Here is an 18,676-nt window from a genome sequence, read left to right on the forward strand (position 1 = left end):
ACCAGCCTGCAGTAAGGCTATCAAACGAGACGGGTCGTCCATCCTGACCCGTCTCAATTCAGGCATGGCCCATCCGGGGTTCCAGCTCGGTTATGGGTCTGGCCTATTCAAATTCAAAAAACATGTGTATCTTCGATGAACTAAATCTAGTATTTAAGTGGAAATAGGTAGAAAGATGAAGCAAACCATTATATAATCAAAGAGTACCTGAAGCTGTAAATTATATTATTCATCGAGTTTCCTAGCTGAATACTCGAAACGACAAAGAATCAAACAGGACAAAACCAACCCCCTAGGAATGCTTTATATATACTATTACGAGAGACTTTGTATGTAAAATTGCACAAAATTTCAATGCTTAAGTGTGACCTTGTACACAAAAATGGAGGAATTCCTATACTATCTGCATATTTACAAACATAGAAAATGGAGCTACCAATTCATTATCAACTGACCCCAAAATTTAAAAAAAAAAAACGACTCTTCTATAAGTCAAGAGATACAGAAATGCACAAAAAGAACTGCAAATTGAGAAATGCCTATATATCATGGATTAAAGAAAAAAGGATATTCACAATGGAAACGAACCTATGCGATGCATTGAAACCAATCTTTCACTTTTTCTTCTTTTTCTTGACCTTTTCAATCATTATCCTAATAATTTTCACATCCAAGCTTAACGATTTGAAGCAAACACAAGAAGGAAACATGTGAAGAAACTACGGCTAAAGCTGTAAAACTACCATGGACACAAAGTATTGAACAACACTTCTTGGCATACAACAAATGTCACTTCTGCAACCAACCGCCTATAGGCGGAATTCTTGTTGCTATTCATCAATTGCAGGATTAAAAACCGTTTCCTACAACCAAAGAGAAGAAGGACAATGATTATCGTGCTATCCTTAGCAGTAGCTTGTATACCAATCTAGTTGACGTTAAAACAAACCTGATCACAGACAGGGCAGGTGTCACTTCTCTCCATCCATTCAAGAATGCATGAAAGATGAAACTGATGCTCGCATTTTGTGCTCATTTTTGGATTCTCCGCATCATATTCTGTAACAAGGAGTTGTGTCATAGTACAGTTTCTAGTTGAAGCTAGAAGCGGAGAGTTTGGAGCAACAGTGCTTAAAGCTATTTCTCACCTTCAAGACAGATGGGACACTCTTCTTGTGGAGGTAAAAGTACAAGTACGTTGGATTTTTTGAGTTCATCGGACTTCTCGAGTTCATCTTCCACTTCCTTTATTGCATCAAGCTGGATATCTGCTGTTTGCACATTGCCTTCAGACTCCTTTTTATCCTTGTCAACAGCTTCGGCAGCGTCTGCTGAGCTCAGTGCGCCACCAGCTTCACTGTTTGTTTCTTGAACTGCCGCCTCATTCTTGATGCCATCTGGATTACCTGGTGGAGTCCTGGGCCTTCCCACATATGTTTCATAAGGCATTGGCATTGGAGGTGGCCTGTAAGTGTCAGGACTTGAGGTGTCCAGATTCGTATCAACCAAAAGCGCATTGGAGAATGCTGCAGCTGTGACATGATGAGATGACAAAGGTTCACGCTCTTCTGGCACTGTAGGATACTGCAGAAAATTTTAAATTTATATAAATCCATTCGGGCACAGTACAAATACACAAGGATTGTAAAGCAGTTAATCCCATCAAAATGGAAGGACTACAATCTTCAACTATACAGAGCATTCAGCATGTAAAAGCGAACTTTAGTTACAACTTACTAATGTTTGAAATTCATCCTCTAATATCCAACCCCTATTTTCTTTACCTAATCCTCTTTCCTGACTAAAAAGACTGTTGATAGCACTATGATAATAGACCAGCTTCTCTGTCAAGGACCAGTATACTGCCCAATGTCCTGGACAATTGAGGCATTTGCATAGATTTGGGACCATATAGTGGATTTTGTTCAAGAAAAATCATATTAAACCTCTTGCAAAATCTTAAAAACAAGATAAAATAATAAAGGTTTTGCCAATTGAATGACAGAATAACCAAACATACTAAGAAGAAAACTGCAGTAGAAAACCAAAGGCGCTTTCTGGAAAGTGCTCATAGCCAGCATAGAACGGATGGGAAATAGGAAGAAAAAAGGATTGGAACCCTATATTATATAGCAAAGTCTACTATCCCAGGTTATTACATTATGTCAAGGCATGCAACATGGAGGTTCAGACCCAAGGTTTATCAACCAATGAAGCATGAACAACACATCCAATAATACTTCCCCTTACGTGTACACTCCCTGGACAGAAATCTGACAGTATCTGTTAGTGTCATAATTCTTTAAACTTTCAGATACTAAGTCCCTAAATTTGCACACCAGATTTTCTAGTTCTTCCCTGTTCGACATTTTTGGAGCATACTAAAATTCTGATAAGTAGAGTCGGCATGGTTTTAGGCAAAAACAACAAGAGAAACAAAATGGATAGAACTATATTTTTCCTCTAGCAATAAATTTCAATCTTCAAAGGGACTCTGAACCAGAATGCTGTAATCACTGATCAGAATATTCAGAAATTAAAATAAAGTAAATGGCATCGGGTATGGGAATATATCACTTACACGATAAAATGAGGGTGAACCATTCAATTCCACTCTTTTTGAGGCACAACAGCAGCAGCAACAATTACCCATTTTTGATAATTTATCTAAGTCAACCCCACTGAAGTGGTTAACTCCTGGCTCATTTTTTTTCTCTGCATCATTACATCATTAAACTCCTATTATCAATCATGTGATGCAGCAGATCTAAGAACCATTGAAAGTAGGCCTGACCTCTATTTTGACCATATAAGTACCAATCAAAGGAATACTTCCAATATATAGCATGCAGAAAAAGAATAGCAAGCAGAGCAATATTACATCGTACACTGGGGTGCATGTAACAGAATGATTAGCGGAAAGCACTGTTACGAGAGCTAGAAGCAGCATTATAGTTGTTTGTCGCAAATTTTACTCGCTAGCAGAGTCCATCCAATCTATTTATAGGTGAACCAGTTTGGAAATTTATGAAACATACAGCAAATCATGACAAATAAATATGTATCACTAAGCACAACCACCAAAATTATGTCACGAAATTATATCTCAAAATTTCAGCTTATGTGATGTACAATCAAAGTCACATGGTTGAATTACATTTTTATTGGCCTAGCAAAGTAACTGCAATAACTTTCACGTGTTCCACACTTCCAGGTAATTGATTGGATCAGAATGGAGATGCAAGTGTTGAATAGGAGTTGCAACCCTAATTAAGAATCTGTGGATTACAATGGAGATCCAGCATAGAATTGGAGTTGTAATCCTAATTAGCTAACTATAAATAAACCATGGACCTCAATACCTCTATGGTAGCTTTTTTTAAGTTTTTCGGGCATCAAATGGATCATGGCCCGCAACACTTCGTTTTGAAGCTGATTAGAGTAGGAGCTGATAGAAGAAGGGCAAAGTGGGGGAACACTATACCAGCTTGTATCTGGTGGACAGTTTAGAAAAAGAGGAACAGAGGTGAGTTGAAGACAAATATGATGGAGATTCCATCCATAATAAAGGCCAACATCATCTTCTTTGTTATATTTTTTTAAAATTTAGAATGAAACTTGTAAATTGAAGCAGAATCACTTCTAGAGCTGTTAAGAGTCTCCACAGGTTTAGAAATGGGTAAACTTTTCTTTTCATACTTTTGCGCCACGGTACAGAATTTCCAGCACCATCTTAGTTGTTATAAACATAATTGTGCCATTTATTGAAAAAGAAACAAAAGTTACACAGATTGCACCAAGTTAGTCATGACATCTCTTTTACGAACATACAACAATCACTATGTCTCGATCCCAAACTAGTTGGGCTTAAGAATCCGCTATATCCGTTCCGCTTTCTTCAAGTCCATGTTATTTACATATGTAAAATAACTTGTTATTTAAGACAAAATAGAGGTTTTCTAAGACTAGAGGATCTAAATCACAACCTTATCTCCACCTAGATCTAAACCAAGTGTAACAACATTAAACCTTCATTCCAACGAGTTGATAATTCTTACATTGCTTATATTGTGTTTGGTATTTAGTTAAGTCCGCATGATCGTAGGAGGTTGCAGCATTTTTAGGTAAGCTGCGCCTCATGTGAACTGGTTCCGCAATTCCTTAGGTATCAAGGTCAAAGAAAGGTTCCAAGATAAGTTACAATCTTACCGATACGACTAGGTCTCTATGCCATCCAAAACCAAGAAATTTGGACTCTGTTTGTACATGTTATGTTAAACAGCAGCTGACCTCTCCCCAATACCAAAGTAAAGCTACTCATCTCCATCAAACTTACTGATATAACTAGGACTCTAAGCCATCCCAAAAACAAGGAAATTTGGACGTCGTTTGTATATGGTAAACGGCAGCTGACCTCTCCCCAATACCAAAGTAAAGCTACTCACAGCCAGTAAACTAACTGATATGACTAGGCCACTAAGCCATCCAAAACCAAGACATTTAGACATCGTTTGTATTTGGCTGAAATCAAATTAATCAAATGAAACCACAATCCAGCACAGTAACTTTTAACTTCCATCAAGCTCATACTAATCTATTGAGGTACCTTTGACCATACACAACACAACGTTTCTGCAAATTCTACAATAGAATTGAGAGAAACTCATCATAAGCTTAATAGAACAACAACCAAAAAAAAAATGCATTTCATGACCTTTTGAAGTCCAAAACTCATCAGTAAAACACCGAAGACAACTCAAATTTTTGAATCTACTCTCACGCGGATCGATCACACCACCAAAATCTAGTCTATATGTAAACATACATACTCATGAATAATTTCAACTTAGAAATCGACAAAACACAGAAACAGCAGCTGACCAAACTAAAGCTGCTCAATCGCCATTAAGCTAACACAACTAGCCCTATTTCCAGTCCAAACACATCAAAATGATCCAAAATCAAATCCAAAATTCATGAAAACAACAACATAATCTCCAGAATTCCATATAACAAGATGAAAAATTCCAAAAAAAAATTAAAAAAATACTACGAAGTCGAATTGAAGCTGAAAACAACCAAATAAACAGTAGAGAAGCTTACCGTAAATCAGAGATGAAGAAGAAGACGATTGAAAGCAGAAGCTATAGAGATAGGATTCGTATACGTATAGATTGAATTGGGTTATGAGTCAGAAAGTGAAGAAAAACGGTGAAAAAGGTCCTTTGGGGGGTGGGGGGTATTAGGGGGTGGGGGTGGGTAAGAGGGAAGAAGAGGCGTTTGGGCACTTGCGCTTATTTTGTGCGAGAGTGTGTCAGATGAAAAACCACCACTTCGAATTTTGGAATTATATTAATTTTTCCGTTCACTTTTACGTATCACGTTTAAATTTAACACACTCATTTAAAAAAACACGATTATTTTATCGGATTACTCATATCGATTGATAGTTTTAATATTTAGTATTTCCTCGATTTGTTTTTACTTATCCGTTATACTGTTCCAAAATGCTATATTGCATTTATTTTACCCTTGTTATTAATTATTATTTAATTTTTCAATGTTTATATGACTTGTATTTAATAAGAGAGTGATTTGGTAAAATTACTCATATCATATACTACTTATTAATCTCTATGTCAAGTCAATAGTAGTTAATAACGGTTGGACAAAGGGAATATTCAATTTTAAAATATAAGTAATTAATGTCAAACATAAAATTTGAAGGAAAAATAATTTCTTTTATATGCTAAAATAACAAATAAAAATTTAAATATATTTTTAAAATAGTGAACAAATAAAAGTAAACGGATGGAATATAAATTATACTTCCTCGCTCAGTATTCATTATGCAAAAAATAGATTTTAAAAAAGTTATTTTTTATCTTTCAAACGAAATGAACTTTTAACTTTTCATATTTAAATAATAAATTATTGTTATTATATTTATTAATATATAAAAAGTATGATAAATATTCTACTATTGAAGTAGAAAAGTGAAGTATATTATAAGAGTCGTACAAATTCATTGATTATTAATAATTAATGTGGGAATTGGGAAAAACCATTGATTTATTCTTTCTTTTTGAAAAATAGTACTACGTGGCAACGACTAATGCGTGAAAATATGAAACTCCTTGAATTCATGAACAAATAATAAATGTGAAATTCCATGTTATTTTCAATATTTTTGCTTTGTAATCAATTATTCATAAATTCTATATTTTTCGTCCAAAAATATGTGTGGTTCTTTTTTATGTTCATAAATGAAAATAATAAATCTAGTATACAATTTATTAAGTTACTTTTTCTTATTTGATACCTTTTAAAAATTTATATTATTAAGAAGTTTTTTAATATTATGGGTGTAGCTAAAAATAATTATTATTTGTTTTTTTGAGATTTTTAAAGTGATATTTATTTTGAAAGCGAGAGTATATTTTTTATCTTTTATATGAGAAATATATTTATATTTGAATTTATTTTAAAGAGTAGATTATATTCAAATATGAAGTAATGATAGAAGCTTAACATAATATAATAAGAACAATTTAGTGAAATGTTATAAGTGAGATTATCACCCGATCAAATTTTATAGTGCGCGATCAAAATTTAGTTAAGACTTCAATACAATTTTAAATACCAAATAAAAAGAATCCCAAAAAATTATATAATTTACCTTAATTTATTTATGTTGACACATAATAATAGTCAATTTCACTTTATTAAACTTTCGTTATTATTAAAAAGATTTATCTTTCATAAATAATAACAAAAACTATAGTTTGTTTTTCTCCATCAAAATTAAAGTCACTCAACTTTATGCATCACCTACCTAAAAGTCACAATACTACTCCTAATTAAGATTTTAAATTCATTGAACATATTTAGATTTATAACTTATCTTAATTATGAATTCACACTTAAATTTAAATAAAAATTATTAAATTTATCTGAACTCACAATTCACTATTTACCTAGCTCCATCTCTATACATAGTTATTATTCATTGGTTCCAAAATAGCAAAGTTAAAAAATTTCATTAAATATATATATATATATATATCGAGTGTGAATAAATTAATCGATTATTTTCGATGAATTGTAGTGTTGGTGCTGTGGGCGGCGTTTGACGAGATGAGTCACTATCAATGTACATTTTGCGGAAGTTTCTAAATTTTAGTCGTATTGTATTATTTCTTCTTTGCATACTATAGTATATTACAAAAAAAATTGACTTAAAAGGGGGAAAAAATAAGAGAAGAATTTTCAAAAAAATGGAAACATTATTCATTTTGGTGTAACAAAATTTATTTATTCTGTTTTAATTTATATGGTGCGGTTAAATTAAAAAAAAATTAAAATTTTTATGAATTTATTTTTTTTATTTTGAAAACTACGATTCATATCTAATATTTATTGATATTATAATTTATATTAGGAGATTTATGTTGTTAAAAAAGTCAATGAAACACAAATTTACTTATAGAAAAGGTTGAACTTAAACAGATTCCTAAACTTGTTGGTTTTCCCTTCATGTAATTCAACTATGTCATTTTTCTATTGAATCATTGAATCAATCCTAATTTATTCCTTTTAAACACGGTTGACTTATTCTGATCGTTTTTTCTATTATAAATGTCTTCAATTGTTTTCGTATTGTAATGATTTTGATTGAATGAATTAGACAAATTGTATGTTGGTCTCGTTTCTTTTCTAATGTATTCAAATGACTTAAAATAAAACACAATTATTCTCAAACAGTTTCACTATCGATTGGACTAATGAGTTATGAAGTAACACATATATCCTATATCAATACCTCTCACAAAATCTGATTCCACAACAACACAAATTATGGATAATTTAATGATTCAATAGGAAAATAGTATAGTTAAACTACTTAAGAAAAAAAACCCAATAAATTTAAAATTTTGTTTATATATTTAACCTATAGAAAATCAGTTTCAAAAGAATTAGATGTAATGTCAATTAGACTTCTAATAAAGTAATCAAACATATATTAGTTCCAAATTGTAGGATAATCTATAATAAATAGGACCAACTTACTTATAAACAATTTTTTTAAAAAAATGTAGCCAATATAATTATGGTATTTTGGAATGAGGAACAATTATTTTAAACTCATGGGGTACCTTTTCATAATTTAAAATAATCTATTGTCTCAATAGGTTTATTATTCAAGCTAATAATGCATCTAATGGAGTTGTAGCATGGGTGGAACTATATTAGGTGAATGATTGCTTAGTAAATATTATTTGTCGAAAAATTATATAACGTATATTAAATTAAATATTTACTATCAATTTCATATATTCTTAATATAATTAAAAGGAAAATTTACATTTCGTCAAATTTCTAATTTTGCCACGGCAATGTTATAATACCATTTTTTTTTATTTCTATTCTTTTTCACAAAAATTCACCGTTCTTTTTTACTTCTGTTGATAAAACTCATATATCTAAATACTTGTGGTTACCTCTTATATGTCGAAACAAAAACACAATTTTTTTTTTAAAACTCCATCAGTACACCAATAATATTCTTATTTAAGTAGTCCATAAAATTAAAAAGTTCAATTTTTGTAAGGGAAACTTTTTATAAAATAGTAAATTATTAATTTTAATTAAATATTATAACTAAAATTTTATTTAATTCTAATCTGTGACAAATATTTTGTCATTCGGCCCTCGCTAAAAAAATCACGCTCTCCTCTCTCACTTTATATAAATTGTGTTTGTATAAAGTGAGAGAAAACTATATAAATAAAAATACATATCTCTTCATCCTATATATTTATAGTTTATACAATACAATCTCTCCATTTCTAGTTCTCTTTTGTCGTTCTCTCTTTCTCGCTTTATACAAATTATACAAAATATAAAGTTAAAGTGGGAAAGAGAGATTTGATATACAAATGCAATTATTTTAACTCGAATAAATTGTATATGAATTCAAATTTTATGTAGATATACAAACACAAATAACATATACATATACTACACGCAAGATGCCTAACTTATACAGATAATTGCATTTTATACAAATCAGATGTCTGCGATTTTATACTAATCAAAGTTGCCTGCAATTTTTATACAAATTTGAAGGAGCACAAATAGCAAATCGTTATCTGTTCGATTATCGGTTTAACCGTTAAGATTTGACACAAAAGAAAAATATTAAAAATCACTTAGAAACAAGGTGACCAACCAAAAAAACCATGCATTTAAATTCACAAGTTACATTTTGCTCAAAAGCAAACACTTTTACATTGTAGAATAATCAAGTGTTTGAGACAATCAAAAATAAAAATAAGAAATTAAACTCTAAGTCGATGACTTTATATAGAAACCACGAATATTACAAAGTTGATTGCATGCACAATACACGTGGCTATGGGCTCAACCAATGAAAAAAAATGCACAACTCTACACAAAGAAAAAGAAGGGATGAAGAAAAAAAATAAAATATATATATATATATATATATATATATATATATATATATATATTGATTATGTACAATTCTAAATGTATACATTAATATATCAACCACTTAAAATTATAGTTGACTTAAGGTCCATGCAATACATGGTTTCTACGTTTATTTTGAATCAAAATGTAAAGAAAATGATGATTTTTTTAAGATGAGAAATGAAAATCATCTCAAAAATTAGTGTTTTCAATAAAGTACTTATTAATTAGTTTTAATATAATATGTAGCTCAATTTTTCAAGTAATTATGTTGTTTAGTTAGAGTTAAGAAACTCAATTTATCTCATTTGAATATTAGTCCATTAATTCATTTTGGCTACATCCTAAACTCAATTTTAGCCACGATTGCGATTTCAATTCGATGGCAATTTGTCAAATGTAATTGGACTATCTCTTAAAATTGTCACCCCATCAGGATTTAAGCCCATTTCAACCTTTTGGCCCAATTTCACCAATTTAGAACGTTTGGCTAGAGAAGTTGTTAGGGATTCTGGTTTTGGTTCACCAAAGTAAGCTAATGATCTGAGTCATTTGAATTAATCCATCATATTTAGGTTTTAAACTTAGAGACAAATATAAAATACAATAAAGACATAATATTTATCAAGAAAGGCCATTGATTTATTATTTCTTTTTTTTAAAAAAAAAAATGTATGTGGCAACAACTAAATAATAATGAGTGGAAGTATGAAATTCCTCAAATTTCATGAACATTTGACCAATTTTTTTTCCAAAAGAATTCACCATTTTCTCTTTGAGGTTTGTAAATGGCCCTCTTTGTATTTTTGGCTTGAACATATCTTTTTAAAAAAATTAATTAAATGTTTGTTTTATCAAACTAATCTGGTTAATGATGTTTTAGAATTCTAAATTTGAATACTATTATTTTTTGTAATTATTTATGACTAGGTTAGTATAAATAAAAAAAATAATAAGTTCTCTTAATTTTACTATAATGAAAAAGTAAAAAGTAACGTCTATTTTTATACAATGATTAGGTTAAATGAAACGAAGAAGTATATGAAATACTTAGTAGGAACGCAATAACAATGATTTCACTTGATTCATCGATAGTAAATAAATCCACATAAAATATAAATAAATTAAAACAAAATGAATATTCGGATAAAAGTGGGGAATAAATATGAATTTACACTCCATTTGCTGTTTGACTTCACATAGAAAATTTCATCACAAAAAGAAATAATTCAAACGCAGATACATCCCTTTCCCACCTCACAATTTTTTTTAATACAAAAATAGTGCGGTTTTTTTTTTTAGGACCTGTTAATTAAAAAATATTCACTGTTTATCAAGTCATTAAAATATTGTTACAATAATTGAAATACAATTGTATTGAAGTTTTAGATCTAAATTCGTATGATATTTTATTATCTCAATCCTAACCGTAACCATTGGAAATAAATTTTATTTCCAAACAAAGAAGTTGCTAAACTTTGATTAATTTCAGATATTTTTCGTAATTCAATTTATGTGGACCTGAGTAGAGAGTGAGGGGAACAAAGTGGGTCCACTAAAACAGAAATAATAGAGCAAATCCAAATAAGTCTCCTCACCCTTTTGCACAAAATCTTTTGTAGGGACCAATAATAGAATTGTTTTGGTACCAACTTTTAATATTATTACGTGAAGAGAAAGGGACTATTCTCAATCTCTCATATAATTAATTTACTTTTACTGTCTTCAAATAATATTAGTAATTTTAAAGCCAATGTTAGGTTTGGTTGCACAAATATAAAAAAATTTCATTTGGTTGGTAGATATATTTAATAAAAATATAACCCCACACTAATGAGTCTACATCTGCCAACTTCTTATAGTTGACTCGTGACACCTATTTACAGCCTGGCTTCCATATCCACATATTTAATCACATATGATAATATAAACAATAATGATGTTTTGAGATATTTTCTTTCGTATGATAATATCCGCACGCCTCGACTAATTTCAAACACAAAATTCACACTTATATTTAACGGAGTCGGGGTCCGGGTCGCAGCCGGATCATACAAGGTTAGGGATCCGGGAGACAATTTTGGGGGAGTGAGCTAACAAAGAAGCTCCCACCAGTCTCTATTAGTAGAGTTCTATAATTAGCTGAACTAAGTTAAGAGGTTCATAAATATTTACTCTATATATGCATTGCATTATATTACAGATAATAATCCAACCTTCCTCCTTCACAAATTTCCCTCTGTATCATCGATAAATCTCAATGTGTGTCAGTTGATCTTAGTTTCTTGGCTGCGCGGATGAATTCCATCACTACTTGTACCTCGTCAACTCGCTGAAAAGATTTAAGATCGGAAGGATCATGTTAGAGTAAGATGGGGATGAGTTATGTAGTTAAGTATAGCACGAAGATGAAACAGACCTGTGACGAGAAGTGTTGCTGAACAGCGCTAAGGAGTTGTTCCTTCGTTGGGTTAGGGCTAATATGTGCCTGCATATACGCGAAAACTGTTACTAACTTGAAGTATAACATGTTTGATCGAGCACTGAAAATGATTCGTGTTGGCAGGAACTTACAAGGTTGAAGTTTCGCCAGTACCTCCATAATGAACCAGTTCCGAGTTTTGCCAAGTTCAACCTCTGACAATCCGAAAATGAAACAGTTAAGCAAGACCATCACAATTCACAAACTACTAACTCTACGCAGAATGGTTGTGTAAATATTTCATTTGAGTTTCTGTAATACCACATCAGCTCAAACACTGGACAAGATGAAATCTACTTTATGTGCTTACCGGTTGCAAATAGTTCGTTTCAACGTCTCTGCAATTGCCACGGTTCATTGTCTTTTGTGATCCAGATAAGGCCCATGGCCTTGTATATCGAACTCTAGGCTTGCTCACTTTTCGGTATACGACACCAGTAGCTTCCAAATACAAGGATTATAATCAAATAAGAAACCTTTTTCAGGAATTAGAATAACTGATAAAACAAAGTTCAGATAATGGGGACTAACCGAAATGATGGTTTTCTTTTTCACCAAGTTCTGAACCACTGCTCGAGTCATCAAAGTCATAATCGTCCTCTTCTTCATCCCCCGTGGGAGGCTCAAGCACACTCAAAGCATTTCTTTGTAGCTTTACTTCCACTCCATTTTTCAGGACCTTCATAGTTTTGAGACAAACAAGTTTAATACTACTGATTTCACAATCAAATGGATATAGCAGTTCAACAGTTAATTAGGAAGTATAAACGATCGAAAAAAAATGAAGGACTCACCAGCCAATGCCAACCGCCAAGCCCAACAGCCTTCTTGACAACTCCCTGAAGCCCCAGCAAAACACTCTTGGTTCTGTTGTTTCCAGTCACAATAACTTTGGTATGCCTCGGAAGTACAGACAACTCCTCATCTCCACTCTCTTCGCGGAAAGGTGATAACACCCGAGTAGGACATAACTGAGTCTCCAGCATTTTACTCGTCTCAACAACTAACTAAATCAGTGACCCCAATTGAGATAGCAACAGAAATCAGAATTGAATCAGCTACTGGTACTCTGGAACCAAACTACAGAATTCTATATAGTGACTAATTCTTTCTCCCTTGCTCCTCCTCATCACGATCAGACAATGAAATAACAAATCCCCAATAACAGCCGACTTGGTAACAGATAAAACTTCAACTTTTCCGGTACAGAACAAAACCCCAACAATCTCAATTCAGATACCTTTCTATTCAATCTCCAGTCCTAAGAACGCGATTCACCTCTCAATCGACACTATCTAAAGTTTCAAGAACCAGAATCAATCAAGCCAAACGAAAATCCTGAAAAAAGCGATGATCAAGAATGTCAAAAAGGTAGCCACCAAATAAGGCATTTTCATACAGCCATACATACAGACACAAAAAGAGAGTGATGTTTAAGATCTGATAGACTGACACGATATTTCATATGGAATGTTGAATGCTATGAGCTAACAAGCAATTAAATTTCTGCAAGTCACGGATTCAGCATGAGTAATAAATGCAAGAATGCATGATCCATTAAAATCTACTGCCTATAAAAAATAATAATAATTTATACATGCATTATTTCTAAAGCATATCCATTTCAATCAAAATGAGCAATAAAAATCCTTCTTAGTTAATTTAAATTTGATTTGAAGAAAGTTTTCCACTTGAAAAAGACAATTAAAATTAATAAAAATGCAAAGCTTAGAAGAGCTAAGAATTGTTTATTTAGACTGGGAAAATTGGACTTTTCTCAATGCAATAAAGTATCAAATAGTGACAAAAAAATTGAAAAAAATAACAACAAAAAAAGTATTTTCTCATTGAATTGAAGATCAAACAAACTAAAACTCAAGCAATCAATAATGTTCACTACAAAATGAGAATAGTTGATGTGACTACAAAAAAATCAGTTTCCCAATGTAAAACTTTAAAAAAAATTAACAATAAAGCAAGCAATCATGTTGAAATAGTTCAACAAATTCGGTAGATTTGAACAAAAATACTGCAAATTAGAGAAGAACTCATAAGTATTAATTTCGAAGTGAAAAGGAAAAACAAAAATCCCAATGTAAAACTTCTAAAAAGTGACACTCAATCAAGCAATCATGTTGAATCCGTTCAACAAATTCGAACAAAAAAACTGCAAATTAGAGAAAAAAACTTAATTACTCAATGTAAAATTTCAAAAAAGTGACGCAATCATGTTGAAATCCGTTCAACAAACTCAGTAGATTCAAACAAAAATACTTCAAATTAGAGAAAAAATTCAATTTCCCAATGTAAAACTTTAAAAAAAAAAAAACTGACACTCAAACCAAGCAATCATGCTGAAATCCGTTGAACAAATTCAGTAGACTCAAACAAAAAGCTCACAATTAGAGAAAAAGCTCACAAATGAATTTCAAAGTGAAAAAAAAAAGAAGCAAAAATCAAATGTAAAACTTCAAAAAACTGACACTCAAACCAATCAATCATGCTGAAATCCGTTCAACAAAAAACACTGCAAAATTAGATAAGAGCTCATAATCATTAATCTCAAAGTAAAAAAAAGAGAAGAAGAATAAATTTTTTCAACGTAAAATTTCAAAAAAAAAAAAAACTGAAACTCAAAATCTATCAAAACCTATCAATCATGCCGAATCCATTCATCAAATTCAAACAAAAAAAATCAGCAAATCAGAAAGAACACCGAATTATTAATTATTCCAATTTGAAAAAGATGAAAAAAAAAAGTTTTTTCCACATTGCGTAAAACACACATATCAAAACAAACTATACCAAAAAAAAAATAATTCAAACACGTCAAATCCATCAACACTGCTTACGTTACCTCAGTTTGAAATGCAAATACAGTTGATTCAGAATACCGAGGCAGCAGATTGAATTTCGTAATCAGATTCCACTGAAATGTAAACTGTTTTGAACACAAAATTCCGAGTAATCTAGAGAGAGAAAGTGATCCGTTTTTTGCAGTAGTTTCTAGAGAGAGAAAACACATACAGTAAATGCTTCACAACTGCCATTGGAATGGAAACGACCTGCTTCTTCTTCTGCTGCTAAAAAAGAAGAGAGAGGAGAGAGAAAGAGATAGAGACCCACTTGTACGGTAACTTGGCTTTTTCTTCCTTGTCTCATGAAGCCGGTTTGGATATTAAGCGGCTTAATCGGCTCGGCTCGGAGTCGGTTGAGTGTTGAGCCGAAAGATTGTATGTGTACAAAGGAATCCGAGGCTTTTTGAAAGGGACAATTCAATAAGTTTATGTTTCCTGGTTTGGAGCTGTTTTCTTTTAAATTTTTGTCGTACAACGATTATTAAATAGATTTTATCGCAGGGGACGGATTGTTGGTTAGTCGAGAATTTATTTATAGTGTTGGGATGACATATTTTTGGATAAAGCGAAAGTGACTTTCGTGATTAACGAAATGAAGAAAGTAAAATCGAGGTGATTTGGACATGGATGCATTGGTGTCGGAGGTATGAGATGTTAAATGTTAGATGTAATAAGTAGTAAAAAAGGTCGAACTATTACCAAAAAAGGTGACTAAACAAATTGTAATCTGATGCTCTATATCCGTTGTAAAATTAGTCTTATATATTCATGCAACTTCTTGCGTTTTGTCATTCTTATTTTTGATAACTAATATAAACTATTAAATTAACCAACCAAAAAACAGTTACAAATAAAGAGCACATTCTCCTAATAACAGGTTTAGGTCTCCAACAAAAATCAGTAACTAATTATAAAGTAAATGTTGAATGAAAATAATATTTTGGATCACTACCAAGTCCAGACCTTATACCAAACATTAATAAGGTGAAAATCAAAAAGTTGATAATGTCAAAATAATAGTGTTAACATTCATTATGTGAAAGGACACGTTAAAATTTTAATTCATCCCTAATTAAATTTATTTATATATTTTAAATTTATATTTAATATTCATATTAAAATTAAATGTAGATCGTGCTGAACAGTCTCACGTTAGGAGTAAACACTTTTAACGAAAATAATTTTATATATTCATATTAAAGTTCGATTGAATTTAACTTCGCGACAGACAGTCTCATATAAGGACGAGTACAATGTGTTTTAACAAAGACACTCTTTAATAAAGATAGCTTTGTATACACTACATTAAAATTTGATTAAACTTGAATTCGTATCGGACAGTTCCATATTGGGATAAGTAAAACGCCGTCTAACAAAGACGACTGTATATACGTCACATCAGAGTAACAAATCATTGAGTATACCTACATTGAATCCCACATTTAAGTCCTGATTGAATTTGTATTCGCGTCGGACAGTCTCACATTGCAGGTAAAACACTCGTTGTATCCAAAATGACTCCACTACGAGAATCTGATTTAAGATGAAAGAAAACTTATCATTCTACTACAGTCTTCATGATATCGTATTGAAGTTTAACTAAATTTTGAATTCATATCGGACAATTTCATATTGGGGCAAAATAGTAAACGACTCATAAATCTACGTTTAAATCTGACTAAATTTGAATTCATGCCGAACAATCTCATAATGAAGACACTCTCTAACAAAAACAATTTCATACTTGAAAATTCAAAAAAAATATACTTATTATCTTATATTAAGATTAATCGAATCTCGAAATAAATATCGACCTTGTCTGGTACATCTCCGGCAACTGCATCAACTATCAAAGATACTCACCTAACAACATCGTTTTTTATTTACCAAGTGCATAAAAGTAATTTCACATTCCAAGCTCATAAGCCGAGCCAAGCTTAAGCCGGTTCAAAAATAAAGAGAGGGAAAAATAATTAAAACGGACACGTGTCAGTAAAAATACAGCTGTCGGATCTTATCCCAACATTAACCAAAAGTATAAATCGTTTGTACCTTGATGCACAACTATTTGTACCTTTAATTTTTTTCAAATTTTTTTTATTAATTAAATTTGAATATAGATTTGAAATCCGCTCGTTTTTCGAGGCAGCTGGAGCGCACAAAATTATTTTTAGAAAAAAAATAAATAAAACGCATTTAAGGTGGGACCCAGACTAAGGACCCCACGTCACTATTGTGGGACCCAATTTGGAGTAAATAAAAGTGGGGCCCATAACCCACATGCTCTGCAATTACTTTTTTGTGTCGTTTAGTCGTAATATGGGTAGTGATTTCCGTATTTTATTTATTTTTGTACTACTTTTGTATAATATTTTTATTTATTTATTTTGTACTACTTGTGTATAATATTTATTTATTTGGTTATGCTTTTTGTACACTAGTTTAATTTGTGTTCTTTTTGAATATTGTATAGTGTTTGACTTTTAATACTTGTACAATAATTTTTAAACAATTTGTGGTGTATTTTTTAAAGGGGGACGTATTCATTAGCTTATCCGAAAGTAATTATTTAGATATATTTTAGTTGTAATTACGTATTTTATTAAATTATAGTGCGTTTAAGTATATTCAGCTATATGTATCTCTGAGATATGAGGATAAAATTATGTATAATTTTATTTAGATACATTATATTCAAGTGGACGATTCATGACAGATCTCGCTCGATGGTATCCCAAATACATTCAAAGTACACTAGATACATATATAGATAGGGGTGTATCTGAGAGCATAACGAATCACGCATACCTCACTCTCTTATTTAAGTGTATTTGACTGTAATGCATGTATTTAAGTGTATTTTCTTCGATATATGATAGCAAAATCATAATTAGTGATAAAATGCGTAATATTATAAAAATATAGGTGATGATATAATTAGTGTATCTAACTATTTTTTCCTTTTGAGAATGTTTTTTTGTTACAATTTTTTTGATTTCACAATGAATGAGTGTATTTAATTTTATCTCTCGAGAATAAAATGAAATAAGATTTATTAAAATGGATCGATAAGACTTGCGTCAATTTACAAATATAACTACTTAACATGTGTGGAATTATGGTGAGTAAAGATGTTACGATGAAGAAGTGATAGAACTAAAATAAAAAAAAACGAAAAATGTAATTTTGAAAGACGTATATTTAGACTTAGCCAACGATAAAATAAAACGAATGTAAAGAAAATCCACTTCATGATGGAGCAATATGTACATGTAATATAGTATTCATTTTACAGGTGTATCAATTGACTATGTTTATTTATGAACGGACTAGAATATATATATATATATATATATATATAGTTAAAACAATAGAGTACAAAGGTTAAAGCTACAACAATTTTTTTTTAAAAAAAATATTTTGTTGTTTGTTTTACAAAAAAATGTAGGGGGATTTTTCAATATCTTTTTTCAGTTTTTGGGAATCTGAAAAAGAAATTTTGGAATCCAAATCAGATTTTAGATTACAAATAAGAAAAAAAAGGGTAAAAAAAAGTATACAAGAACATAAACACAATAAAAACAATTCAAGATTAGGTAATAAACTAGGCCAATAATAATAACTTTTACATATACAAATAAAACACATGAACGAGGAGATGATCTTCTATAGTCGCTTACAATTTAGATTTTTTAAAAATGACATTTTGATATACTTACACATTTTTTTCGTGTATATTATTGTTTAGCTAATCGTCATAAAAAATTATTAATCTAAATAACATTTTGGATAGAACTAGACACTAACTCTTTTTTTATCAATTTGTTTAAATTTAGCTCAA

General features: G+C 30.9%; 2 protein-coding genes across 2 annotated transcripts; both read right to left on the minus strand.

The window, feature by feature from the left end:
* Positions 1–528: 528 nt before the first annotated feature.
* LOC101252613 (probable E3 ubiquitin-protein ligase RHB1A) lies at positions 529–5,365 on the minus strand. The gene is made up of 5 exons (XM_004245538.5): positions 5,104–5,365; positions 2,582–2,715; positions 1,149–1,584; positions 950–1,059; positions 529–863 (listed from the first exon to the last, which is right to left on the minus strand). Exons 2-5 carry the CDS (start codon positions 2,651–2,653, stop codon positions 831–833), a joined length of 651 nt encoding a protein of 216 aa, XP_004245586.1. The 5' UTR covers positions 2,654–2,715; positions 5,104–5,365; the 3' UTR covers positions 529–830.
* A 6,117-nt stretch (positions 5,366–11,482) lies between these two features.
* On the minus strand, positions 11,483–15,131 carry LOC101252312 (uncharacterized). The gene is made up of 7 exons (XM_004245537.5): positions 14,835–15,131; positions 12,772–13,315; positions 12,509–12,656; positions 12,288–12,418; positions 12,070–12,132; positions 11,915–11,983; positions 11,483–11,827 (listed from the first exon to the last, which is right to left on the minus strand). The coding sequence occupies exons 2-7, from the start codon at positions 12,961–12,963 to the stop codon at positions 11,753–11,755; spliced, it is 678 nt and encodes a 225-aa protein (XP_004245585.1). The 5' UTR covers positions 12,964–13,315; positions 14,835–15,131; the 3' UTR covers positions 11,483–11,752.
* Positions 15,132–18,676: the final 3,545 nt, after the last annotated feature.

This window comes from Solanum lycopersicum, chromosome 8 (assembly GCF_036512215.1).
Source record: "Solanum lycopersicum chromosome 8, SLM_r2.1".
NCBI classification, from domain to species: domain Eukaryota; kingdom Viridiplantae; phylum Streptophyta; class Magnoliopsida; order Solanales; family Solanaceae; genus Solanum; species Solanum lycopersicum.

Bases quoted from the DNA above. Each gene is read 5' to 3' on its own strand.
- LOC101252613 (XM_004245538.5), bottom strand. From the start codon at position 2,653: ATGGGTAATTGTTGCTGCTGCTGTTGTGCCTCAAAAAGAGTGGAATTG. The intron at 1,585-2,581 runs GTAAGTGATATA...AATTTTCTGCAG, and splicing joins GTTCACCCTCATTTTATCGT to TATCCTACAGTGCCAGAAGA. The intron at 1,060-1,148 runs GTGAGAAATAGC...TCCTTGTTACAG, and splicing joins GTGTCCCATCTGTCTTGAAG to AATATGATGCGGAGAATCCA.
- LOC101252312 (XM_004245537.5), bottom strand. From the start codon at position 12,963: ATGCTGGAGACTCAGTTATGTCCTACTCGGGTGTTATCACCTTTCCGC. The intron at 12,657-12,771 runs GTGAGTCCTTCA...AAAACTATGAAG, and splicing joins TTGGCGGTTGGCATTGGCTG to GTCCTGAAAAATGGAGTGGA. The intron at 12,419-12,508 runs GTTAGTCCCCAT...TGTATTTGGAAG, and splicing joins AAAAGAAAACCATCATTTCG to CTACTGGTGTCGTATACCGA.